At 40.4% G+C, this 22,201-nt stretch overlaps 1 protein-coding gene across 3 annotated transcripts in view; it reads left to right on the forward strand.

The window, feature by feature from the left end:
- Positions 1 to 22,201, forward strand: part of itsn1 (intersectin 1 (SH3 domain protein)) — a 58,012-nt gene that overhangs the window by 22,402 nt on the left and 13,409 nt on the right. Inside the window, exons 18-33 of one of the 3 annotated variants that reach the window (XM_088086758.1) lie at positions 1,153 to 1,236; positions 3,507 to 3,584; positions 7,105 to 7,241; positions 7,355 to 7,635; positions 8,803 to 8,960; positions 9,386 to 9,400; positions 11,315 to 11,559; positions 11,773 to 11,947; positions 12,042 to 12,128; positions 12,257 to 12,405; positions 12,674 to 12,753; positions 12,852 to 13,024; positions 13,139 to 13,184; positions 13,382 to 13,503; positions 13,709 to 13,832; positions 14,611 to 14,805. In XM_088086758.1, coding sequence (XP_087942884.1) covers positions 1,153 to 1,236; positions 3,507 to 3,584; positions 7,105 to 7,241; positions 7,355 to 7,635; positions 8,803 to 8,960; positions 9,386 to 9,400; positions 11,315 to 11,559; positions 11,773 to 11,947; positions 12,042 to 12,128; positions 12,257 to 12,405; positions 12,674 to 12,753; positions 12,852 to 13,024; positions 13,139 to 13,184; positions 13,382 to 13,503; positions 13,709 to 13,832; positions 14,611 to 14,805 — 2,149 coding nt within the window. The remainder of the gene's footprint in view (positions 1 to 1,152; positions 1,237 to 3,506; positions 3,585 to 7,104; positions 7,242 to 7,354; positions 7,636 to 8,802; positions 8,961 to 9,385; positions 9,401 to 11,314; positions 11,560 to 11,772; positions 11,948 to 12,041; positions 12,129 to 12,256; positions 12,406 to 12,673; positions 12,754 to 12,851; positions 13,025 to 13,138; positions 13,185 to 13,381; positions 13,504 to 13,708; positions 13,833 to 14,610; positions 14,806 to 22,201) is intronic. The other 2 variants (XM_088086757.1, XM_042501981.2) reach the window with 2 other exon arrangements.

Consider the following 22,201-nt stretch of genomic DNA (forward strand, 5'->3'; position numbering starts at 1 on the left):
ATTATCAGGACGATAATTATCGTGCATCCCAAATAAAAATGAAGCTGTGGCATGTACCAATCATTTAAATGATACAGATTTGCTGTTATTCAGATGCTGTAGCGCTTTATTATTGAGTTAACTCTATTTAATTTCACCTCCAATTAACAAATTAACTCCTATGCTAATCCTGCTGCTAAATGAAACATTGGTTTGGTGTTGTGACTGTAGCTTTAAATTATGTCCTGTCATTCTTAACCCCATCCTCACACGAGTTAAATATTATCACAATATTCATGTTTATTGACGTGTTTTCATGTTTATATCTGACTACAGTATCTGTGTTTGTATGGCGTGTTATTATGTGTATTAATGTCGAATGCCGTGTTTCTGGAGAGAGCTAGCCGCGCACAGAAACACTGAGCAGTTCCCCAGACAGCTGCTTTATGTAGTTTTCACCAACAGTTTACCACTGAGAGAGGGAGATGGAGGGATTTTATTCCTTTAAGGGCTGAAGCACCGCAGTCTGTTTATGTTTCCTAGACCACCTTTTGTCCCTGTTCTTTCCCCAGACCACTGAGTCGGGTCAAAAGGCGGAGAATTAGTCCTGTGGTCTGTTCCAGCGAGGAGTAGAGGAGAGTGAGTAGGAAGAGGGGGAAGGGAGGAAAGCAGAGACAACACAGACCACAATAAATTGATTTTCTAATGGTTAATTTAATGAAGTTGGTTCTCAGTCTTATTCAGAGTAGTCAACATACCACAGTGAATACAGAAAGCGGGGAAAAGCCTTTTGAGTGTTGGATACCACTTTTCTCAGGTGCGGTCATGTCTCAGTGGTATGATTCTTTGCACAACAGAGCAAAAGACCACTGAGACGTGAATGTTTGACTATACTGCCGTCCACCTTCCTTTCTACACCACTCCCTCTCCCCAAAAATCTTCTCTTGTCACGCTGCTGTGCCTCCTCTGTCCTCTATACCCACTGGGGCTCTTCACTGCTCCCTCTACTCGCTGTCCTCTTCCTGCTTCTTCATCCTGTATCTCTTGACCTCTTGCCTTTGTTTTCATCCTATCACATTCTTTGTTTAATCCACATATTAAACCCTTCCTTGTATATTTTCTACTCCTTTATTTATCTCCTACACTGGCCTTTTGCTCCCTTGCCCATGCCAGTCTCTGTGTGAGTTCTATGCCAACCACTGTGCCAGGATAGAGGCCCTGCGACGCCAGCTTCAGGAGGAACATAGAGGGAGACAGGTAGAGCACACTGCCGCTGCTGGACTGGGGTGGTACTGCAGCGGGGATATACTCTGTAATATTAAATAATATCAAATCATACGATGAACACGCTGCCTGTTACGGCAGACCAGGAGCATAGTCTGATTTGGAAGACTTTTTGAGAAACAAGTAAAACATCCCTCTGATCAGATTACTAACTTGCAAGTAGTACTGTAGTTTCTTTAGAGGGCTTTGCCGTCTTTAACACCTGCCAACCGGACTTTTAAAATGCCTGGTTTGTGCAGGAGTTTCCTGTTGTGCACTGTGATGTCCCCGCCAGGCAGCTGGATGTATTTCAGCCAGTTGAAGCTTGACTGTTATTGTCAAGCTGCGAGTGGTGTGACTACTGAAAAGCACTGACACTCACATACTCACGTACTGATACCGGTGTGCTGTTTTTCTAATCTTACAAGTGTGTAACACCTCTGACAAGGATGCACTCAATGAACACATGTTTTGAGCAAGTAAATGTGTCACTGCAAAAAAGGAAGAAAGTATTACATATATTGCCCGTATTTATTTACCAGAGTTGTTTTTTTTAACAGATTCAAGTTTTTAAAATTAATTTAGCAAGTTCAATAAAATACATAACACACAGCAATATGATGAAAAAATAAATAAACAAGAACAATTGGACAAAAAAGTAAATAAAAACAAACTAATATACTGTCTGCTATAAGATAAATCATTGAGAGTTCACAAAAAGCAATAGATGAAAATAAAATTGACAGTATAAAATAATTTTGAGATTATGAGATTTATATTTATTAGTGGAGTAAATATTGGTGTGTCAGACCTGTTATTAAAACATTTGGAAACACCTAAAACACTTTTGTCTTCTGTCCAGTGCTGATGGGTCATAGAAAGAATCTGCTCAGAAATATTGCACAGTTCACTAAATAGGATGACAAACAAAAGTTTGTAACTCATTAAAATCAGTACAGAGAGACGTTTTAATGGTGATGTGGAAAATAGATTTTTTAAAATTTGTTTATTTATTTATGCTAGATATGTATTTCCCAGATTTTTTCCCCACATGGCAATATGGTGACATGACAATATAACCTCACAAACAAAATTAGACAAATAAGAAAAAAAATTAAAGAAATTAAAATTAATAGGAGATTAATGCAGGGTTCCCACCGTCATGGAAAGGTCATGGATTTTTGTGGTGTGTATTGACATTGTTAAAGTAATTTTTCATGGATAACCATCTATTAACTGGAACATAACAGCAAATTTATTTCCTGTAGCTGATGACACAACAAAGCTCTAATATGCACTGATATGAGCAAGGTTTTGTTTGCCCATTACACGCTTCTTCATTTTCTCAGCTAGCTGAAATTATGTTGAAAAAATTATCATGGGTCCTTGAAAAGTCATGAAAAAGTTTTGAAATTTTCTATGATGACATGTGGGAACCCTGTTTATAGATTTAAATGTATTAGTGAGGAGTAAGTTCTGTTGTGTCCTCGTTACCAGCCAAAAAACCTTAGTAAACACCAAATAACTCTAAACTGTTTTCGGCTTTCCAGTGCAGAGAGGTCAGTGAGAGAATCTGCTCAGGCATATTGCGCAGTGCACTGAATAAAATGACAGCTGGGCTGTTTCCAACTTAAGCCTGTTTTCGTAACACTGGCTGCAGTTAACAGTTGTAACAGCACATTGCTCATCACAGTGAGTCATAAGAGCCTCTCCTTGAATGACTCAAGGCCCTATTGTGCTCTCCTTTTCTTTTTTTTGGCTTAATCTCTGCTGAGAGAAAATACCCACATTTACGTCAGGGATTAAAATATGTCCTTAGGTGGAGAGCAGTCTGAAATTAATACAAAATGTTCCATGTAGAAGCTATACTACTGGATAATTTTTAGATTTAGATTTTTGATTGCACAACTTACCCAGCATAACCTAACTGTTGTTGTGTCTGTGCTGTGTCTAGTATTAGTTTGTAATTACAGCAGTCATACAAAGTTATTTTCCAACATGTATATATGAAATGGTGTTAAAAAAGGCCAGTACCAAGAGGACTTACAGTGTCCAATGTTGCCATCTCAGATTAATTTCTCTGAAAAACCTTTTACTTACAGAGGAAAAAAAAAAGAAGTGTACTTTTTAGACCTTAATTGCACAAAGCGCGCAAACATGGACTGAAGCAATAACTGTCTGTGAGTGTGTGTCTGCGTCTACAGAATGGTTGATTCTCTGTGTGTGTGTGTTTGTGTGTGTGTATATGTATATGTGTGTTTCAGTGCCAGCAGCAGGGACAGCTACAGGAGTGTGTGTCAGCCGTCAGGGTGTGTCTGGCTCGGCTGAACAACGTTATAAAGGTCCATACAACAACCCCCCTCGCCACAGTGCCCCTCTCTCTTTCTCTCCAGCCCTTTTTACACAGAGTTTGCGCCATTTGGCCGCTACTAACTGCAGGGTTCCCACTGTCCCACAAAACCTGGAAAAGTCCTGGAATTAGTAAAAAATCATTAAAATTTTGAAAAAGACATGGAAATTTGGTGTGTGTAAAAAAAAATTAAAAAAAAAAGTTGTCAAAGCAATCTTCCATGGATAACCTTCCATCTAACAACTGTTTATTTTTTGTAGCATTCGATGTAACATAGCTCTAAAATGCATAGATGTCTTTTTTAAAGAAAAATCACTTAAGTTTTTTGTTATTTTTTTGCAATCTGTCCCACCCTCCATGTGTGCTTGCCAGCTAAAATTATGTTTGAATAGAGTTTGAATCTGAAATGTTAAAAATAAAAGCAAGGCAATGTTGGCAAGAAAAAAAAATATGGGTCCTTGAAAAGTCATGGAAAAGTTTTTAAAATTTTGTACATGAAAATATGTGGAAACCCTGTAAATACCTTCTTCGTGCTTTCTTTGCATTTTTACACAAAACCAAACGACTTTGGCATTGTAACGCTCCAGTGTGTGATTTTAGTCATGCCGGCATCACAGAACCAAAACAGGCATGACGTGCCTGACACGCAACAAAACAGTGTCTGCCTTTAGTGTGATATATAACATATGCATCTGCACCGCTTTTTAAACAATGGCATAATATGGCAATAACAATTATTTACCGTCCCCTCAGTATGGCAGCTGATGTCGTCCTCTGCTCGAGGCGAGACAGCTGTGTCCCCCCATTCTGCAATCGTACCTTTTATACAGAACAGTCGACACAACAGCGCGTTATTCCCGCTTTGAACAGGCAGTGTAAAAGGGGCTTCTATCTCTTGTCTTTTCACTTTTCTTTATCTTTAATTCTTGTTCTTTCCCCCAATCTCTTAATCTTTACCCTCTCTTTGCCCTCTTCTTCTTATCCCTTTCTCCTCATCCCCTGAAATATTTTATCCTCTCTTTGTCCTCTTTAGCGCCCCATCTTTCCGCTTTTTTTGCTCCCATAGTTAACGCTGTACGCAGTCGTCATGCTAAGCTAGCGGTCCTGCTAGGTTAGCAGGTGTACTAGGCCCCTTTACTAGATTACAACACTGTACTGTAATGCTACTGCCTCCATGCTACCAGATGATGTTTCAGCCAGACAAGTAGGAGATTTATGAGCTGATAAAGTAGAATCAGAGTGTGGTGCGCTTGTCTTTATTTGGGTGAGTGTGTGTGTAGTCGGTGTGTAGGAGTGTGTGCTTGGCATGCTCTGTTGTCTCTTGTCCTCCACTTTGGATCTGCAGAGTTGTAGTTTTCCTCCTCCATCAGTCTCTTTCTCTGATTGCTTGAAGGTTTCCTCACGTTGGTTGTTTGGCTGAAACACGACAGCTGCCTTGTGTTGTTGTTATAGTAACAGAGTGTGTTCTAATGGCACAGCTGGTTGTCATGACTACACAGAACTGCCCCACTGCATCCCCCCTCCTCCCACCCTTTTTTTGTTTTGTTTTGTTTTGTTTTTTTGTTTATTCCTAACACCTCCCACAAACATACTGTGCCCTGTGCAAGCTCCGCCCCGACGCCATGACCAGAGCCCCGTGGTTCAGGCCGGGTCAGAGCCGAACTCCAGTAGTGACAGAGCCCGCCCCCAGTGACATTCCCCGGCCTCCCACCTCACATAAAAAAATAACTATGACAGTGTTTTATATATGATTTGATTCTAAATAATACCAAAACCATATTGGGCTCACGTTGACCTGCGATAATGAACCCAGGAGACATGATGGTTACATGCACACAACACATTGTTTTTCAGTTTGTTTGCCAAGTAGTCCCTGCGGTCATTGGGACAATTGCCTCATGTTCACACCAGCTTGAGCTGCTCAAGAGAGACAGAGACAATAGAAGAGCAGTGACTGATCAGAGTGAGAAATAGGAATACAGATAGTTTTTTATCTTGATCACTTATCACTTAATGCCCAGCAGCTGCAGTCTGACATACGATGAAGAATGTGTCTCCTCACTCTTCGCCCTTAGCTTAAAACTCAACAACACTGAAACACCCCACCCCAACGATTCTCCTGAGCTCCGTGACTCATATATCAAAATAGGAGCAGAGAAAACAAGCTGCATGTGAAACTAGAAGTCCATCCATAAAACAGCTACCAAGCAGTTAAAAGTTGACCAGCTCCAGGCTCTGATATATTGGGTGGCAGTGGCCATGTTGTACGTGTTTTTTTAGTTGCATTCACAGCATTATAATGGCAAACCCGTCAACGAGACAAACAAGATTTTTATTATTTATTTACTTTCAAATCTTTGTTGTGTATCCCAAATTCAATCAGTAACAGTGAAACTCATAGCGTAGCGCAGATAGGTTAGTTTGTTTTTTAGAGGGTAAGTTTGGTATTTTTCAACCTGGACCTTTTTTCTTAACAAAAGGCAAAACAGGACGCAATGCAACCTCTCAGGACACGTTCAAGCTGTCATTTTACATCCACTAAATGTGCTTGTTTTTTCTGCTGGCAGGCTCAAATTACTTTTCCAGGTGTGGAAATGACCCTACAGAGGTCGACCTTCTCCTGATATCTACAACATCAGACACACCAGACTCCATTTCAATAAGCAGTAATTTTGCTGCTTATTGAAATGCTGCTTATGTAAATTGAGTCTGATGGGTTTGACAATAGGAATTTTTGGGCTGTTTGTGGTTAAACATTAAGTATCAGCCTCTGTAGGGATTCTGTCCATTAATTGTCAGACACTAAAGCAATTTGTGTACGAACTTTGATGGTGCAAACAGTGGTTACCCGTTTAGCCCGTTTCACATTTTTGCTCAATACTGGACCAATTTCGAAAATTCTTGTCTCCATTACTCACTTAGATACAAAACATGGTTGGAAAAATACAGACTTATTGAAGTCATGACCATTTTGTTCATAGCTGAAATCAAAAATCTGAATTTTGCTTCAAAAAGTTATGCAGTTGTACAGCACACAACACCCTCTATCTTAAAACAAATGATTTGGATAATTAAAAAAACCTCCAATGAGGAAAAAAAGACAAAAATTTCAGGAAGAGAAAAAGAAAAAACCCTCTTTTAGGACAGATAGACTTTCATGAGATGTCCCATGTGTAGCGTTCCCTCTCTGTCTGCTCCAGGACAGATTTGGTGGATCTCGAGCAGCGGTTGTGAGTCCTAATTTGGCTTCAAAAGCAGCGAGCTGCTTGTCAGCACTGTCTTAAATGAATTAAGGTTCAATTAACTGTCATGGTTACCGGCGTGACGTTTCATCACCTCGGTGGCACAGCTGAAGGGGCGGAGCTTGCCTTGACCACCTGACTAATACATACTGCTGCTGCTGCTGCTGTTGTTGTTTTTGTTTGTTGTCGATGGAAACCCGTAGCTACCGGCCCTCTGATCCCACTTCCTCCTCACCGCTGTTCCTTCCTGTATCCAATGATGCCTTTCAGGAGCTGAGGGAGATCCACAGCCGGCAGCAGAGGCAGAAACAGAGGGAGCTGGAGGGAGACACACACACACTGACACACACACACCCTCACATACACACCCCAGTCGAGAGGAAGTCTGCTGAACTACAGGACAGCAGGTATGAAAGAGAAGTTATATCCAGGCTATTACAATAGTTAAATACACTTTTTTAAATAAAAAAATTAAGGTTTCTCTGATTATTTGTTTAATTTTTTTTCTCCCTCTCATCAGGTTGTCATCAGAGGAGGGCGTGGCCTGGAGGGATGAAGCCGCAAGCTCTGCCCCCAACGCTCCTAGCCCCTCCTCCATCTCCGCACCCCACGCCTGGCTAAACAGAGTGACTCAGGAAGAGGAGGAGAGGAAGAGGAAAGGGCCGGAGGAGGAGGAGGAAGAGGGGAAGAAAGGAGCAGGAGCAGCAGAGGAGAAGGAGGACGAGGGGAGAGGCAAGAAGGACATGCAGGAGAAACTGAACAAGCTGTTCAGCCAGCCGGCCGACCCCTGGGCTACAACAGGTGTGTTACGGCTGCTAGAGTGAATGCATGCGTGAAAGAGAGCAGACACGACAAAATAAGATTTAAAAAGCAGAGATGGATGTGTGATGGTAACAGGATTTACATGGAGCTAAATTATCGTACCTAAGTGGCATCGTCACTTAATCTCAGAGTTTCTTGCAGAGTTTAAACGGGTTTCAACACATTTAGAGGCAAGGGTCATATTTTAAAACATAAAGTTTCTGCACCGTTTCTTAGGACAGGTGCTTTGATTTATTGTAATCCTTAAAGGACAATAAAACTCCGGCAAACTTTCCTCTAAACTTACTGAACTCTATTCTATTTATTTTTTAAAAATTTTTTTACACGGGTACATCTTGAAAATAAGTTGCATTATTTCCTTTAAGTAAGAAACTATGAGGTTTTAGATATAAATCCAAGATTTGCTTCACCATAAACTATATGCAAGGGTGGAAGAAGTACTCAGATTTGTTACTTTAGTAAAAGAAGGAATATCACAGTCAAGTCCTGAACTCATAATGTTACTGAAGTACAAAAATATTATCATCAAACTGTAATTAAAGTCAGTAAAAAATCAATGTAGTTATTATGTAGAATTGCTCTTTTTAGAGTGCTATGTTATTGCAGGTTATTATGTTATGTGTTTATCATGAATTAACACATTTAAGAGCATTTTAATGTTGTAGTTCATTAATGTGGAGCCAATTTTAGATATTTTGTAGACTACTTGGTAGAGTAGTAGCATAGTACTGCATCATGTCATGTTTTTAAATGTATGAAGTATTAAGTATATGTAGTTTAATAAAAAATAGAATATTTGCTTCGAAAAATATGTAGGAAAAAAAGTAGCAGAAAGTGGACACAACCTAAAGTACAAGTGTGATAAAAGTGAAGTGAAGTGTAGTACTTGAGTAAATGTAATGAGTTACATCCCACCAGTAACAACATTTATTTTAATGAAATTTAATTAAAAAAATAGCTCCATTTACAACAAACCTTTCAACAAAAGAATACTTCAATTTACATTTGTAAAATAAGAATAACTACACAAACAATCACAAATCAGCTTTGAAATTATACAAAATATCAGCCAGCTTTACATTGTTGTTTTGGGAGTTTGACCAACAGCAGACAGTAATGGTGGACTCTCTCTCTGTTTATTGACAGTGGACAAAACTCCGGTCCCCAGTCTGTTTGACCAGAAGGCTCCAGTCAGCAGCTTCGACCAGCAGCAGCCAGTGAAGGTGGTCTACTACAGAGCTCTTTATCCATTCGATGCTCGCAGCCACGATGAGATCAGCATCGCTCCCGGAGACGTAATCATGGTATGTAGTATGCACCCATACACTGGCATCCATCAGCCATTCACCTTGCTACAAAAACAGGTAAACACATGGGTGATGGTGCAGACTTCAGTCATGTGACAGTCTGCACATGCCACTGTGGTAGTTTAACTGAAGAAGATGTGTGCACAACAAGTTCAAAGAATAAAAGAAAATTAAAATTAAAAGAATTTTGGGTACAAAGCACATAAATCCAAGCATCCACATACACAGAGTTATACATGTCTATACAAGTTGTGTGAGTAGATATTTTATTGCGTTTTGTATTTTGTGTTTGTTTTTCTCTTTGACTCTACCCTCTCTGAAGTGTGTTTCTGTGGTCTTTGAGGTGTGTGAGTGTGAGTGTGAGTGAGTGTGAGTGTGTGTATATTAACTGCTTCCTCTCTCCTCTGCTGTGCAAACTGAAGGTGAAGGGGGAATGGGTAAGTTCTTGCCCCTGCCCAGTGTTGTGCATCCAATCACAAGCCAGCTTTCATTTGCTGTCATTGGTGCATCTCATGTCATCTACATGTTCATTCATTTGCCAGTGGATGAATGTCTCTGCTTTTCTTTTTTTTTAATCAAATCATTCTAATCAGGTCTGTAAGTGTTGATTTGTTTTCACGGTTAATGTGGAGTCATGAATGTGCTTAACTGCGAGTGTAAAGCTACGCGGTGCTACACTTCACAATTGGACCTCCCTGAAAAAGTAAACGCTACTTCACCGCAGGCTACCAAAATGTATTTTATTACCTTAAATGTCTCCATAAACAGACTTTGTCGGGCTTTTGTTGTAAAGAGGACAGCCACAGATTTTATCACAAGGTTATGTAGAATTATTGAGTTAGAAAGGTAATTTAAAAGGCAAGGCAGCTTTGTTTGTATAACGCTTTCATACAACAGGGAAATTCAGAATGCTTTACAGAGCAATGAAATACAAAAACATAATCAAGGATACAGACTTACAATAAAAGAATAAAGAGGTAAGATAAAAAAGGTCAAATTAATTACAAAACTATTTAAAATTTTTAAATAAAAATCACTATAAAAAATAGCAAAAGTGCAGACAAAAGATGCAAAAAATCACAAGGTCCTTGTTTATTATAAGAGCCTTGCTGTTATGATAGAAATGGGTGTCAGAGCGCATCATAAACCATTAATAAAGGTCAAGTTATCAAGTTTATATAACACTTGTCTCACTTGATTATTCACTAAAAATCACTAAGTTATTCTTTTTTTTTTTTTTGAAATTATTGTGGCCATTGTTGTCGTTGACACAGTCGCTCTGCTCTGCCATTAATCCGAACAAACACATGCACACACACTTCTGTTGATTCATTTCCCTGGCTCTGTTTGAAATTGCATACTAAGTATGATGCAAAATTAAACATACAGTGTGTTCAGACTTCATAAGATTTGGATTTTGTGCACATGAGAAATGTGAGGCAGACTTTTTAAAAATTAACCATTCAATAAAGTAAGGTGATGTGAAGGTACTGTTCAGAGGAAAGGCTCAGGAGCCCACAGTTATAATGTACTGCAGAAAACATATTTAACCCTCTGAGACCTGGAAAAAAAAAATTAAAAAAAGAGAGAAAAAAACTTTCTTATGCTGCTTTCATGCACCTTTCACAGATATTTAAACCTTTGAAACCTGAGCAGATTGGTTTTATTTATTTTTTAAAAATGGCTAAAAAGGCAATGAGCAACTTGGTAAGAAATGTCACAAAACTGCAATAAATTAGTGAAAGAAAATGACCTGAAAAGTTGTCCAGAGAGAGAAAAATCATTAGAAGATAATAATAAAACAATTAATTTCCGTGTCACTTGCACATTCAGGTTTTTGAAGAAATCAAACCACTTTGCTTAGGTTTCAAAACATTTACACTAAAATATTGTGTAATTTTAAGTCATTGTTAGTATTATACTGGAAAATATTAAATTGAGTGGTGCTGATTTACATTTAGGATGAACAATTTTAATTAAACGGCAGCTCAGACAGGTAACGTCCTGGTGAATACAGTCATGTGATGCAGAGAAGATGCATTACTTGAGAGTACTTCAGTGTGAATAATCTGCTGGTAATGGCATACTTAAGCCTTAGAAGTGCTGTATTTAATTTTGGAGAGGTACTTGATAGTTGAGTCTCATTAGCAGCCTCATTAGTTGGTGGTTTGGTTCAACTACCGACCTAAAACGTCAATATCTGGCGACCTGGGAATGACACACAGCAATCAAATATCTTTCTACGTAGTTTAATACATAGTATGCAGTAAATTAGTATGCAGTTTTGAATACAGCCCCTGTGTGCTTACACGCATCAGCGTTACCTTAATCCCGCCTCTCTGCTCTCACAGGTGGATGAATCCCAAACAGGTGAACCCGGCTGGCTGGGAGGAGAGCTCAGGGGTCGCACCGGTTGGTTTCCAGCCAATTACGCCGAACGGATACCCGACAGTGAAGCACCGATCAGCCTGCGCGCCACAGCCTCAGCCACACCCACCTCAGCCCAGCAGCCAATGTCCACGCCTCCCCCAGCACCCGGACACACCTCCTCCTCCACGTCCTCCGCCAACAGTAACTGGGCCGACTTCAGCACCACGTGAGTCCTGCTTGTGTCTTTAAATTTTACTGCCAAAAGATTTGAAATATTAACAGTATCAAGAAAAAACATTCATGCACTCCTGCTGGTTGATATATTGACAGCTCTGTTACCATTTTAGGCTCCATGTGTCCATTTTAAACACATAAAACTCAACCACACACCTGTGGTGCTCCTCTAATGCACGGGTCGCCTGTGTGCTTATATTCCCAGTTGGCCGTCCAACACAGCCAGTCAATCAGACAGCGAGGGATGGGACGCATGGCCGACCTCTTCAACCAGTCAGAATCCTTCACTCAGTGTTCCCTCAGCGCAGCTACGACAGCGCTCCGCCTTCACACCTGCTACGATGACGACGGGCTCGTCTCCTTCTCCTGTGCTGGGACAGGTAGGAACACGGCGAAACTCTATGTTAAACCCTGGACCTTATTAGGATAAATGTTTCAATGATTTGCTGCTGTGTTTTAACATCTGTTTGTCAGGGGGAGAAGGTCGAGGGTCTTCAGGCTCAGGCGTTGTATCCCTGGAGAGCGAAGAAGGACAACCACCTCAACTTCAACAAAAATGAGGTAGATGAGCATTCGCCCGTATGGAAACTATACATTTCACTCTGAGTTATTGACTCATAGTCTGCAACTTTTTTTCTGAGTTGGATCTTTTTTTAGAACTAATAATAATGTTGTTATTGTTGATGCAGATAATAACAGTGTTGGAGCAGCAGGACATGTGGTGGTTAGGTGAACTGCAGACCGGACAGAGAGGCTGGTTCCCCAAAAGTTACGTCAAGCTCATCTCTGCCACCATGACGCCCCCGCCTGGTGCCACAACACGCAGCAAAAACACCAGGTGGGTTAAAATGTTGCAGCAACTTAGAATTTATGAATGACTTTTGCTGTGACTCAGTGTGTTTAATGTAGAGTGGAAAAATCACTTTTTAAAGAAGTTGAATGTAGACTCTTATATGATGATATTATATTGAAGTGTAACAGTACTTGATAAATTTGTTTTTAAAGGCAAATTTGGCTCTTTATATCAAATATTTTTTTGTGATTTAAAAAAAAAAAGTGACATTTATTAAAGAAATGAAAGATTTTATTTTCCTTGTCTCTTCCAGTGAATCTGGAGTATCAGAAAGCCCACCCAATGGAAAACGTCCCTCCCCTTCCCCGACAAAACCCTCCGAGTCTGGAGAAGGTAACACACACAAACATGTGAATAAAGATTTTTTTAAAAAAAGGAAAAGCCAGTTTGATAATTGTCATTGACTCCATGTGTCCTCATCATGTGAACAGAGTATGTGGCCATGTACACCTACGAGAGCAGTGAACAGGGCGACCTGAGTTTCCAGCAAGGAGATATCGTCATGGTGACCAGGAAAGAAGGTGACTGGTGGACGGGCATGGTCGGGGGAAAGACCGGAGTCTTCCCTTCCAATTATGTCAAACCACGAGACTCGGCGTCAGAGGTGAGAGCTCGCTCAGAATATATGAGGACGAACCAATACCGCGGGTTTGTCTTTGACATTTTTACACAGGAAGGGAAATATTTGTAATGATTTTTGTTTAAATTTTGTCTTCAGGCTTTGGGACCAGCAGGGAAGACGGGCAGCCTTGGAAAGAAACCAGGTGAGCTCTCAGTTACCCTTTTTGCAGATGATACCATCTTGTTTCTGTCAGATATAAATCTTTAAGATAAAGCCAATAGCTGTTTTTAGTTTTGACATTAAGATTTAATTCACGTTTTTACCTTTGGCATTTCAAAATCAAAGAGTTACTGAACCTGGCTGACTAACATCATCCTCTTTGAATTTTTTTTCCATCAGAGATCGCTCAGGTGATCGCCCCTTACAGTGCCACAGGAGCAGAGCAGCTGACGTTAGCTCCGGGTCAGCTCATCCTCATCAGAAAGAAGAACCCAGGGGGCTGGTGGGAAGGGGAGCTCCAGGTACTCACGCTCAAACTCTAATACACGCAAAGAAACGTTCACTGAGCTAACCTTACATGAAAAGAAAGGACATGGCACAGAAAAAAGCCATCTACCTAAATTTGTTAATATACATTTTAGTCATTAAACTGCATTTGGCTTTGGATTATCTGGCGTATATTTACCTCTATATTGCAAGTCTAAGTCACTTGTCTGATTGGTTCAGGCCCGGGGGAAAAAGCGCCAGATAGGTTGGTTTCCAGCCAACTATGTGAAGCTGCTCAGTCCCAGCACCAGCAAGACGACGCCCACAGAGCCCACCCCTCCTAAACTGGCTCCTGCCAGCACAGGTACACTCACAAATAAATACACATGCAATACAATACCTTAAAGTCTTTGTGTTCACACTATACTGGGACACTGAATGACTGGATAATATGTAATATAAACATAACTGTGTTAATAACAGCTGAAGGGAAAGCAGTTCTTTAGAAAGTTGTGGTCCATAAATAATGAATAAAAATATCTAATATGTACTGTGTTTTAGAGAGTTTAAGTTACTTTGAGTCACTAAAACTAGTACAGTGGATGTTACTTCAATGAGAGAACATACAATCATTGTCTGGCCCTTATGACGTACATATTAAACTTTAATAGCAGTCCCTTCAAGGTTTTGCCAGCGTTTGTTATTTTTACCCAAAAATGCCAGATTTCACTGCAGCTAGAAAAGTGTTTGTAAATCAGTGTTGTTTGTGTTCCACCACAAGACGTGGTTAGACGTTTGTGTTGCACACGTCTGCCTCTTCACAACCGCAAACAAGGAGGTGAATTTGGTGATGTCATACGAGGACAGCCGTGATTGTTGAAACTCATGGTAAATTACTGTTGTTGGATAAATCTGCAGAAAAGTTGCGGTAATTGGACAGAATTACACTGGGATTGTTTGACTTTGTGTTATTTGTTGTAGAGTTACTACATCTATATTATCTGTATTTATATGTGGTGTCTGTAGATATCTCGTAACTAGAAAACTATGGTTTTATATTAAAATGTGGCATTGTCTGTGTGACTGTCACGTGACCTCGAAGCTGAAAATGTTGACATTGTGTCCGTCACGTCTGTGTGAAGCTGTGTGTCAGGTGATCGGCATGTACGACTACGTGGCCCAAAACGACGACGAGCTGGCCTTCCAGAAGGGTCAGGTGATCACGGTGCTCAACAAGGACGACTGTGATTGGTGGAAGGGAGAGCTCAACGGGAGGGAGGGTCTGTTTCCTAGCAACTACGTCAAACTCACCACGGATACCGACCCGAGCACGCAGTGTGAGTACAACACACACACATCGACTCCCGTGAATCACACACACCAGACTAAAATTAACATATTAACATACTCTCAATGAAAGTAGTGTAACACTCACACACAGTCACACTTACACAAACACTCTCTCTCCCTCTTTCACACACACACACACACACACACACACACACACCCCAGAGCCAGGTGTGGAGATGCTGTCCCTCTCTCAGTGTTTGACCCTGGATTGGTTTGACCTTTTGACCTTTCACCTTGACACTCCTTTGGGCCTCTTTGATAACCTCCCAGTCATGCAACACCTCTGGGTGGTGTTTGTGTGTGTTTGTGTGGTGTGTATGTGCATGCATGTGTGTGTATATTTGCGCGCATCCGTGTAAAAGTGTTTCCCCTTTCCCTGCATGTGTCCCCTCAGCATGATCCACCATAGACTTAGAGTTTCTAGAGCTGAGCAAAGAGCCACTGTCGCTGAACATGGACTGAACGCAGCGCTTTGACTAGTTGAATTTGTGGGTATTTTTGGCACCACTGAGCCAAAATGTGCCTCTTTATAATAATAAAAATGATAAAACTATGAACAAGGGGTGTGTTTAGGGAGGCAATGCAGCTTGAGGATTGTAACTGAGATTAAAAGTAAATGAAAACAGTAAACACTTTATTAATTACAGTACATACTGTAAACAACAATTAAGGAATTACTTGACTGCTGCAACTGCAATTTGCAATTTGTGTGCATGATATGAAAATAAAAGAAATCAATCAATCATATTGTTAAACACATTAAAAATTAATGTTACGTACAAAGAATGAAACTTTGAATTCTGGGTGAACCAAAGGCCAAAATAATAAAGAGTTTGGCCTAATCCCTCAAAAACAAAAGAGGCAAACAAAAAGACTCGGCCTGACTCCCTGAAATAAACAAAAACTGAAGAAAAAAAAATTATGTTTCACTTCTACAGTTTCTTGCTGTAATTTAAGTGTTTATGCTATTTACAATATACAAAAGATGTCAGCACTAAAGCTAGGGCTAGCAATATGCTAACACACACACACACACACACACACACACACACACACACACACACAAAATATCTAATGTTAAGAACTTGTACAGAATAAAAGTTTGAAAAATTGAAAACATATCCATTGATAAAATAAAAATAGTCCTATAAATATTGTGACACTGAGTTCAGTCACATTAGCCAGGCATAAGAAACCAAAAAAATTAAACTTAATTAAACTTAAACTTATTAAAGAAACATAATTTAAATGGTCCAGAAGTGTTTGATGCAGTTATTAGGATTTGATTTCCTTTCTTTGATGGGTCATGGACCACTTTAATCAATCCAAAAAAAATACATTTTCAAACTGGTTTTGGATAAACGAAACCCCAGAGAGGACCAAAATACTGAATTTTACCAACAGATTCCTCTCTTGACTCAGCTGCTGCTCGTGAGTGAAACATGAGACAGAGAGTCCATGAATGAAGGCTCGGTCATACTGTCTGCATTGAACATCAGCAGACTGCTGCGGTCACATGGACGCAGATCCATTTATAGTACAGTTGCCGGTCCGTGTCAGCCCCTGGTAGTAAACAGGAGAGCTTGAAGGTCCTTCTATTGCAAAAGTGAAACTAAACGATGATGCCTGGCTGGACTAAATGTCCGTTTAATATCCAACTAATGCAGAGTTTTGGACCCGACTGAAGTTTGGAACGAGAGGTTAGAGCGTGCACAGTCGACGTGTTTATTAAGCCTACAGTCTGTGCGCTCAGAAAAAATGGGCTGCACGCAGACGTCCGCATAGAGTCTGAGCAGACCGCCACATACATGTGGAGGACAAGATTTAAGTCAAACAGACGGACGCAGACCCACACGTCCACACAGATACTATACGTTGGCCTGAAGAGTGTATTAACTCCAGTCTACTTGGTGTTGATAATGCACCTCTAAGCTGGTTTGCCAACCGCCAATAAACACAAAAAAAACAGAAGACTAAGCAGAGAGTGGATTTTTTATTATTATTTTATTTTTTAAATGTTTTTTTCCTTCCTCACCCCAAGGGAGAGCGAGTGGGGATGATATGCAGAAAAAGGGCCACAGCTTGCACTCAAGCATAGGCCGCTGCAAAGAACGTAGGTCATGTCCACACGGAGACGGAACCGGTCTGTGTCTTTTTCATTTTAAAAAAGTTTTACGTAAACACAGAATCACCTCAAGAAATGTGTGTGTCCACACAAAACCACTGAAAACGCTGTAGTATACATGCCAGGCCTGTAAGTGGCGCTGTAACACTGTCATAGAAATACACCAAAAACAGAGAATAAGACATGGAGCATGCACATAAAACTTGTGCGATGGAAATAAACACACAAAGAAGGAGATGGCGGAGAATACGAGTCGAGCTAGAAAGGAGACATTCGTGTGGAGCAGAAGATTCTGCTGTAAAAGCCATATCACGCTCAGAAGCTTCTGCAGCACAAACACAACACTGTAATTCGCCGTTGTTGTTGTTGTTGTTGTTGTTGGCGGCGGCGGGATTAGCGCGTGCGGGTTAAGGGAGAGGTGGGGCTATGGTGTCATCGGTTCAGGGAAGACGATTATGGGTTGTAACACGGAAACCCAAGGGTGACGTCCTCAGATTTGTTTACTCTGGGACCCGGTTTCAAAAATTAGTGGATTTGGACTCCCAAAACGCCGGTTCCATGTGAAAAAACTTTTGCGTATACACCTAAACTCGTCTCCGTATGGACATGTCCTTAGACTACATGGGGTGGACATTCTACTCGCTGAGCTAAAGGCCGCCACTCCACCCTAGTTTTCAGCTCAGCTCACTTAGAAACCCAACTGACTTGGTACCAAAAAAAAAGGAACCGCGTACACGGTATTATTCACAACTTTTGACAATGGAAAACCAAAAAAGAGCAAGTCCAAGTGCGTGGAGCTGTTCCGCACCATGCAGTGGAAATGCAGCATGAATTATCGAGCGAACACAGGCTGTTCAAAATTCATACGTTAGTTAACTCTTTAATTCTCTGCAAATCTCTCCGTCTGGCTGCTTGCTGCTGCGCCGCTCGCTCTAGATCCTCTACTTCTATGCTAGTTAGCGCACACCTCCACACTCTCTGTCTTGCTGCACGCTCCACCCACCTAGCACCCGATTGGTTGTTGTTGTTGTTGTTGTTGTTGTTGTTGTTTTGTTTAGTTGTTTTTGTTGATGTTGTTGTTGTCGTCCTCTCTCTAGGATCATATCATTACCCAGAACCCCCCTCTCCTCAAAGCCCTCAAAGAGACCCACTAGGCCACGCCCACTAGGCCACTCAACCAATGGGACAGCAGCAAGAGGTCACATGACCCGGAAATGGCGACTCTCCACCAATAGAAGCCAGAGAGAGAGAGACAGACAGACAGACTGTAACGTTAAAACGCCCAGTGGTGGCGAGAACTCTGTCTATGCATGGCTCTGACTGGACTTGGCCAAACTCTGTTTATCTAAGGCTCTGGCTCCAAACAGCACAGGAGGGGGATCAATAGTCACTCTCCTCTCCGACTTTTCTTCTCCTCCTCCATCCTCCCCTCCTCCTCCTCTTCTTCTCTTTCTCTTTCAAAGGGTGTTTAAAGGAGGAGAGGAGATGAGACTATTGAGCTCCTTTCTCCCAGATTGGACTGATGAACATGTTTCTGACTGGGTCACAGTGACTGTACACACACACACACACACACACACACACACACACACACACTTACACACACACACACACACACATCAACACACGTCCATGCACAGCCCTATCGTAGCGTGGTACAGTGGATAGTGGGTCATTTTGTGGCTTTATGGGAGATTCTGTCATTAGAATCGGTAGCTCAGCTCATACCCCGTTCCCTTTTTTTTCCCTCCTATTTCTTTAACCTCGCTCCCATTGGTTCAGCAGCTTCATTCACCTGTCAGTCAAAAGCGCTGGCTCGACCCCAGTCTCCTCACTAACCCCTCCCTTCCCACAGCTTCACAGAAAGACCCACTATCTGCTGGAGGACAAGTCTCAATGTTAAAGTCTTCACCTCTCCTCTCCTCAATGCCAAAGACTCCTTCTTCCTTCTTTTTTTTTGCGTAAAAAAAAGGAGATGAAGTAATGGGAGAGGAGAGGAAACGAGGCAGTATTGAGACACGTCCCACAGCGGCTGAGTGCTAAGTTTCAACCCAGGATGCCGCTCCCTTCTATCGTTTATCCACTTCTTCCTCCTCTCTTTCTCCGCTAGGAAAGGAGGCATAGAAGGGAGTGAGCAGCTGGAATGGGACTCAGCCCGTGTAGCTCAGGGCTATAAATGGAAAGCCATGCTTGTAACTGCTTAGCATACGAGCTAACCAAATTACACGCACACACAAACATGGTACAGAGAGTTTGGAGTATGACCTGGAACAGTGTGAACATATTGCGCACACACACACACACACACACACACACACACACACACACACACACTCAGACACAGAGATAATGGTTTTTATCCGTTGTAGTTTAACATTCTGAATATGTATTAACTTTAACTGATCCGTTTCTATGTTCTGTTGGTTTTGTTTACATGTTTATTGTTTCGTCTGTTGCTATGATGGTGATGATGAGACGCTGTCACACTGTTGAGGGCGAGACCAGGATGACGGACGCAGGCAGATTTGGTACTAAATGTGTAGGGGTGGAACGATTTGTCAAAAAAACAATAATAACTCGCTCACGTCCGTCGTCTCATCTTTGAATCATTCCAGTTAAAGGAATCGTTGGACATTTTGGGAAATGTCCTCGTTTGCTTTCTTGATGAGCATTTGAATGAGAAAATCAATAACGCTCTCTTGTAGGGCTAAAACTAAGAATTATTTTTATTCGCAGTTATTCTGTCCATTATTTTTTCAAATAAAAGTAGTAATAAACTTTGTATAGCAGCTTTTAAAACACACTCACAAAGTGCTTTACAATATAACTAAATACATTAAAAAGACGAGGGCGAATGAAATAAAGTGTCATCAATTAAAAAATAAAATAAAATAAGGCTAAAATTCAAAATTAAACCAATAAGATGGCAATAAAATAGACAGCTCCTCTAAAATCAGAGTATGCTTTCTGACAGAAGTGGATTTCTGTGAGAGACTTAAACAAAAACAATCATTTTGTCAATATAATGTCAGAAAATAGTAAAACAGGCAATTTCCCAGTAGCCAGTTACATCTTAAAATGGTCTGTTTATCCCACTAACTGTCCAAAAACCCAAAGCAATTAAATGTATTATCACGAACAACAAAGACGGGCTTCAAATTCTCACATTTAAGAAGCATGAAACCAGAAAATGTTTTGGCTAAAACAGTGATTTAATGCTCAGATAGCTGCCAGTTCATTTTCTATCAGTTAACTAATCGATTAATTGACTAGTCGTTGCAGCGCTGTTCTCATGTCTGTTAAATTTGAATCTAGAGCGAGGCGGTGATTAGCTGAATTTAGCACAAAACTTTGGAAATGTTGACCGCGGCTCAAAATAAACCTAAAGCTCCTCCAAAGCCAGAATATAACTTCATGCAAATCTAAAACTTTACGTTTTCATTTGTGCATGTATGAAACAAAATCCAACATGTTAACTTGTGAACTTTAGCAGTGTTCATTTTATTTTATTTTTTGAATGCACAGATGTACATTTTGATTTTCTCATTTCACACTCTGAGAAAGCGATTATTTCCCAAAATGGCAAACTTTTCCTCTAAATAGCTCAGCCGTTTTTAGTTGTGGCTCAATTTCACAAACTATTTTTGAAGTCGTTTGAGCTTTACCTCCTTGAATTTCCCAAACTGTGATGCACCTTTTTTTTTTTTTTAAAGCTTTTAGCTCCAACTTCATGCACACACACACACACACACACACACACACACACACACACACACACACACACACACACACACACACACAAACACACACAAAAATCTGATTTCATGTTTGCTTCCCCCTGCACTGCAAAACCTACTGTATCACACCGCGCACAATCATTTCACCCCTACTAGATGTTAGGGAGGAAACCTGTGAAATCTTAAAATCATCTCAGCACAGTTTGATCCCACTAAATGTCATAAGCTTTACAGCGCTGCTCCGAGTCCTTAAAGCATCTTATGTCATATTTTATCTTGTATCATATCACTGATTCACGAGGGCTTTGTGGAGGGACAGTGACGGACAAACTGACAGAAATCACCCCCAGTATATCTTCTGCATTTCCCCCCAGCAACATAGCCGCCCGTCTATTTGTTCCCATAGCAACAGACTAGTGTTATAGTGGTTGCCATATCAGATTTGTATTGTTTTGTTTTTGTTTATCCAGATGACAGTATTGTGATTTTTAATGTTTACCCGCAGAAACAGAAACAGCAAATGATTATTGAACTACGCAACTTTTTATACAACAAGCAATAGAGTTGTTATTATTATTATATTATTATTAACCTGCTTGGATCCCATTGGCTCCTCGGTGTCAGTATTGGAGGACTCTGATTGGGTGATGAGTCAAAGACCATCGGTTGTTAAAGTGAAGGCCAAATCTGTCGGGGTGGGAATCAGCAGAAGCCCCAAAATACCATGTTATCACAGAACTAAAATTGCGACGTGATATTACAGCGATTTTAAAGGTTTTTTGATACGCCCTGTAAATTCAATAAAATAGAAATCACAATTTATTACTTACTTCAACTACAAATTATGTTCAGAAACAGGAAAACATTGCAAACATCTGTTTTATCTAATTAGATAAATATTAATCATTTTTATCACAGAAAAATGTATCAACTGAAAAAAAAGTTGATCTTATTTTAATTTGTATTTGCATTACTACTAATTCATATGATAAAAATAAATTAAAAAACTGATCGTTGGCATAAACATATCAATGCAATATTTGGGATCCCACAGTCATGGAACAACCTGGAAAAGTCATGGAATTTCATAATCACAATGTCCATGCCTGGGCAAAGTCACTGAAATAGTAAAAATTATCAAAAATGTTGGAATTATGTTTTGTGTAATTAAACTGTTACAGTATTTTTTAGTGGATATCTTCCATGAAATGCAACTTAACAACACCTTTATTTTCTGAAGCTGATAACGTATTTGAGCTAAACATGCGTCAATCTTCTGGTGTGTTTCCTCATTTTCTCTCTTCGCGTACGTGAAGAAAGTTGGAATCATGTAGTGTGAAAAACTCAGGGCAAATGGTGCAAAAAAAAGTAAAATGGGTCCTTGAAAAGTCGTGTAAAAGTTTTGAAATTTTGTCCATAACAATGTGTGGAAATCTTGAATGTATCCACCCAAAATACGCTATCGTATTTCGATTTTTTCCCCCACCCCTACAAATTTTGGATTGTTTTGGGTCCTCACTG

The sequence above is a fragment of the Plectropomus leopardus genome, chromosome 13, assembly GCF_026936395.1.
Source record: "Plectropomus leopardus strain MGB_pleo_1.0 chromosome 13, ASM2693639v1, whole genome shotgun sequence".
Taxonomy (NCBI): Eukaryota; Metazoa; Chordata; class Actinopteri; order Perciformes; family Serranidae; genus Plectropomus; species Plectropomus leopardus.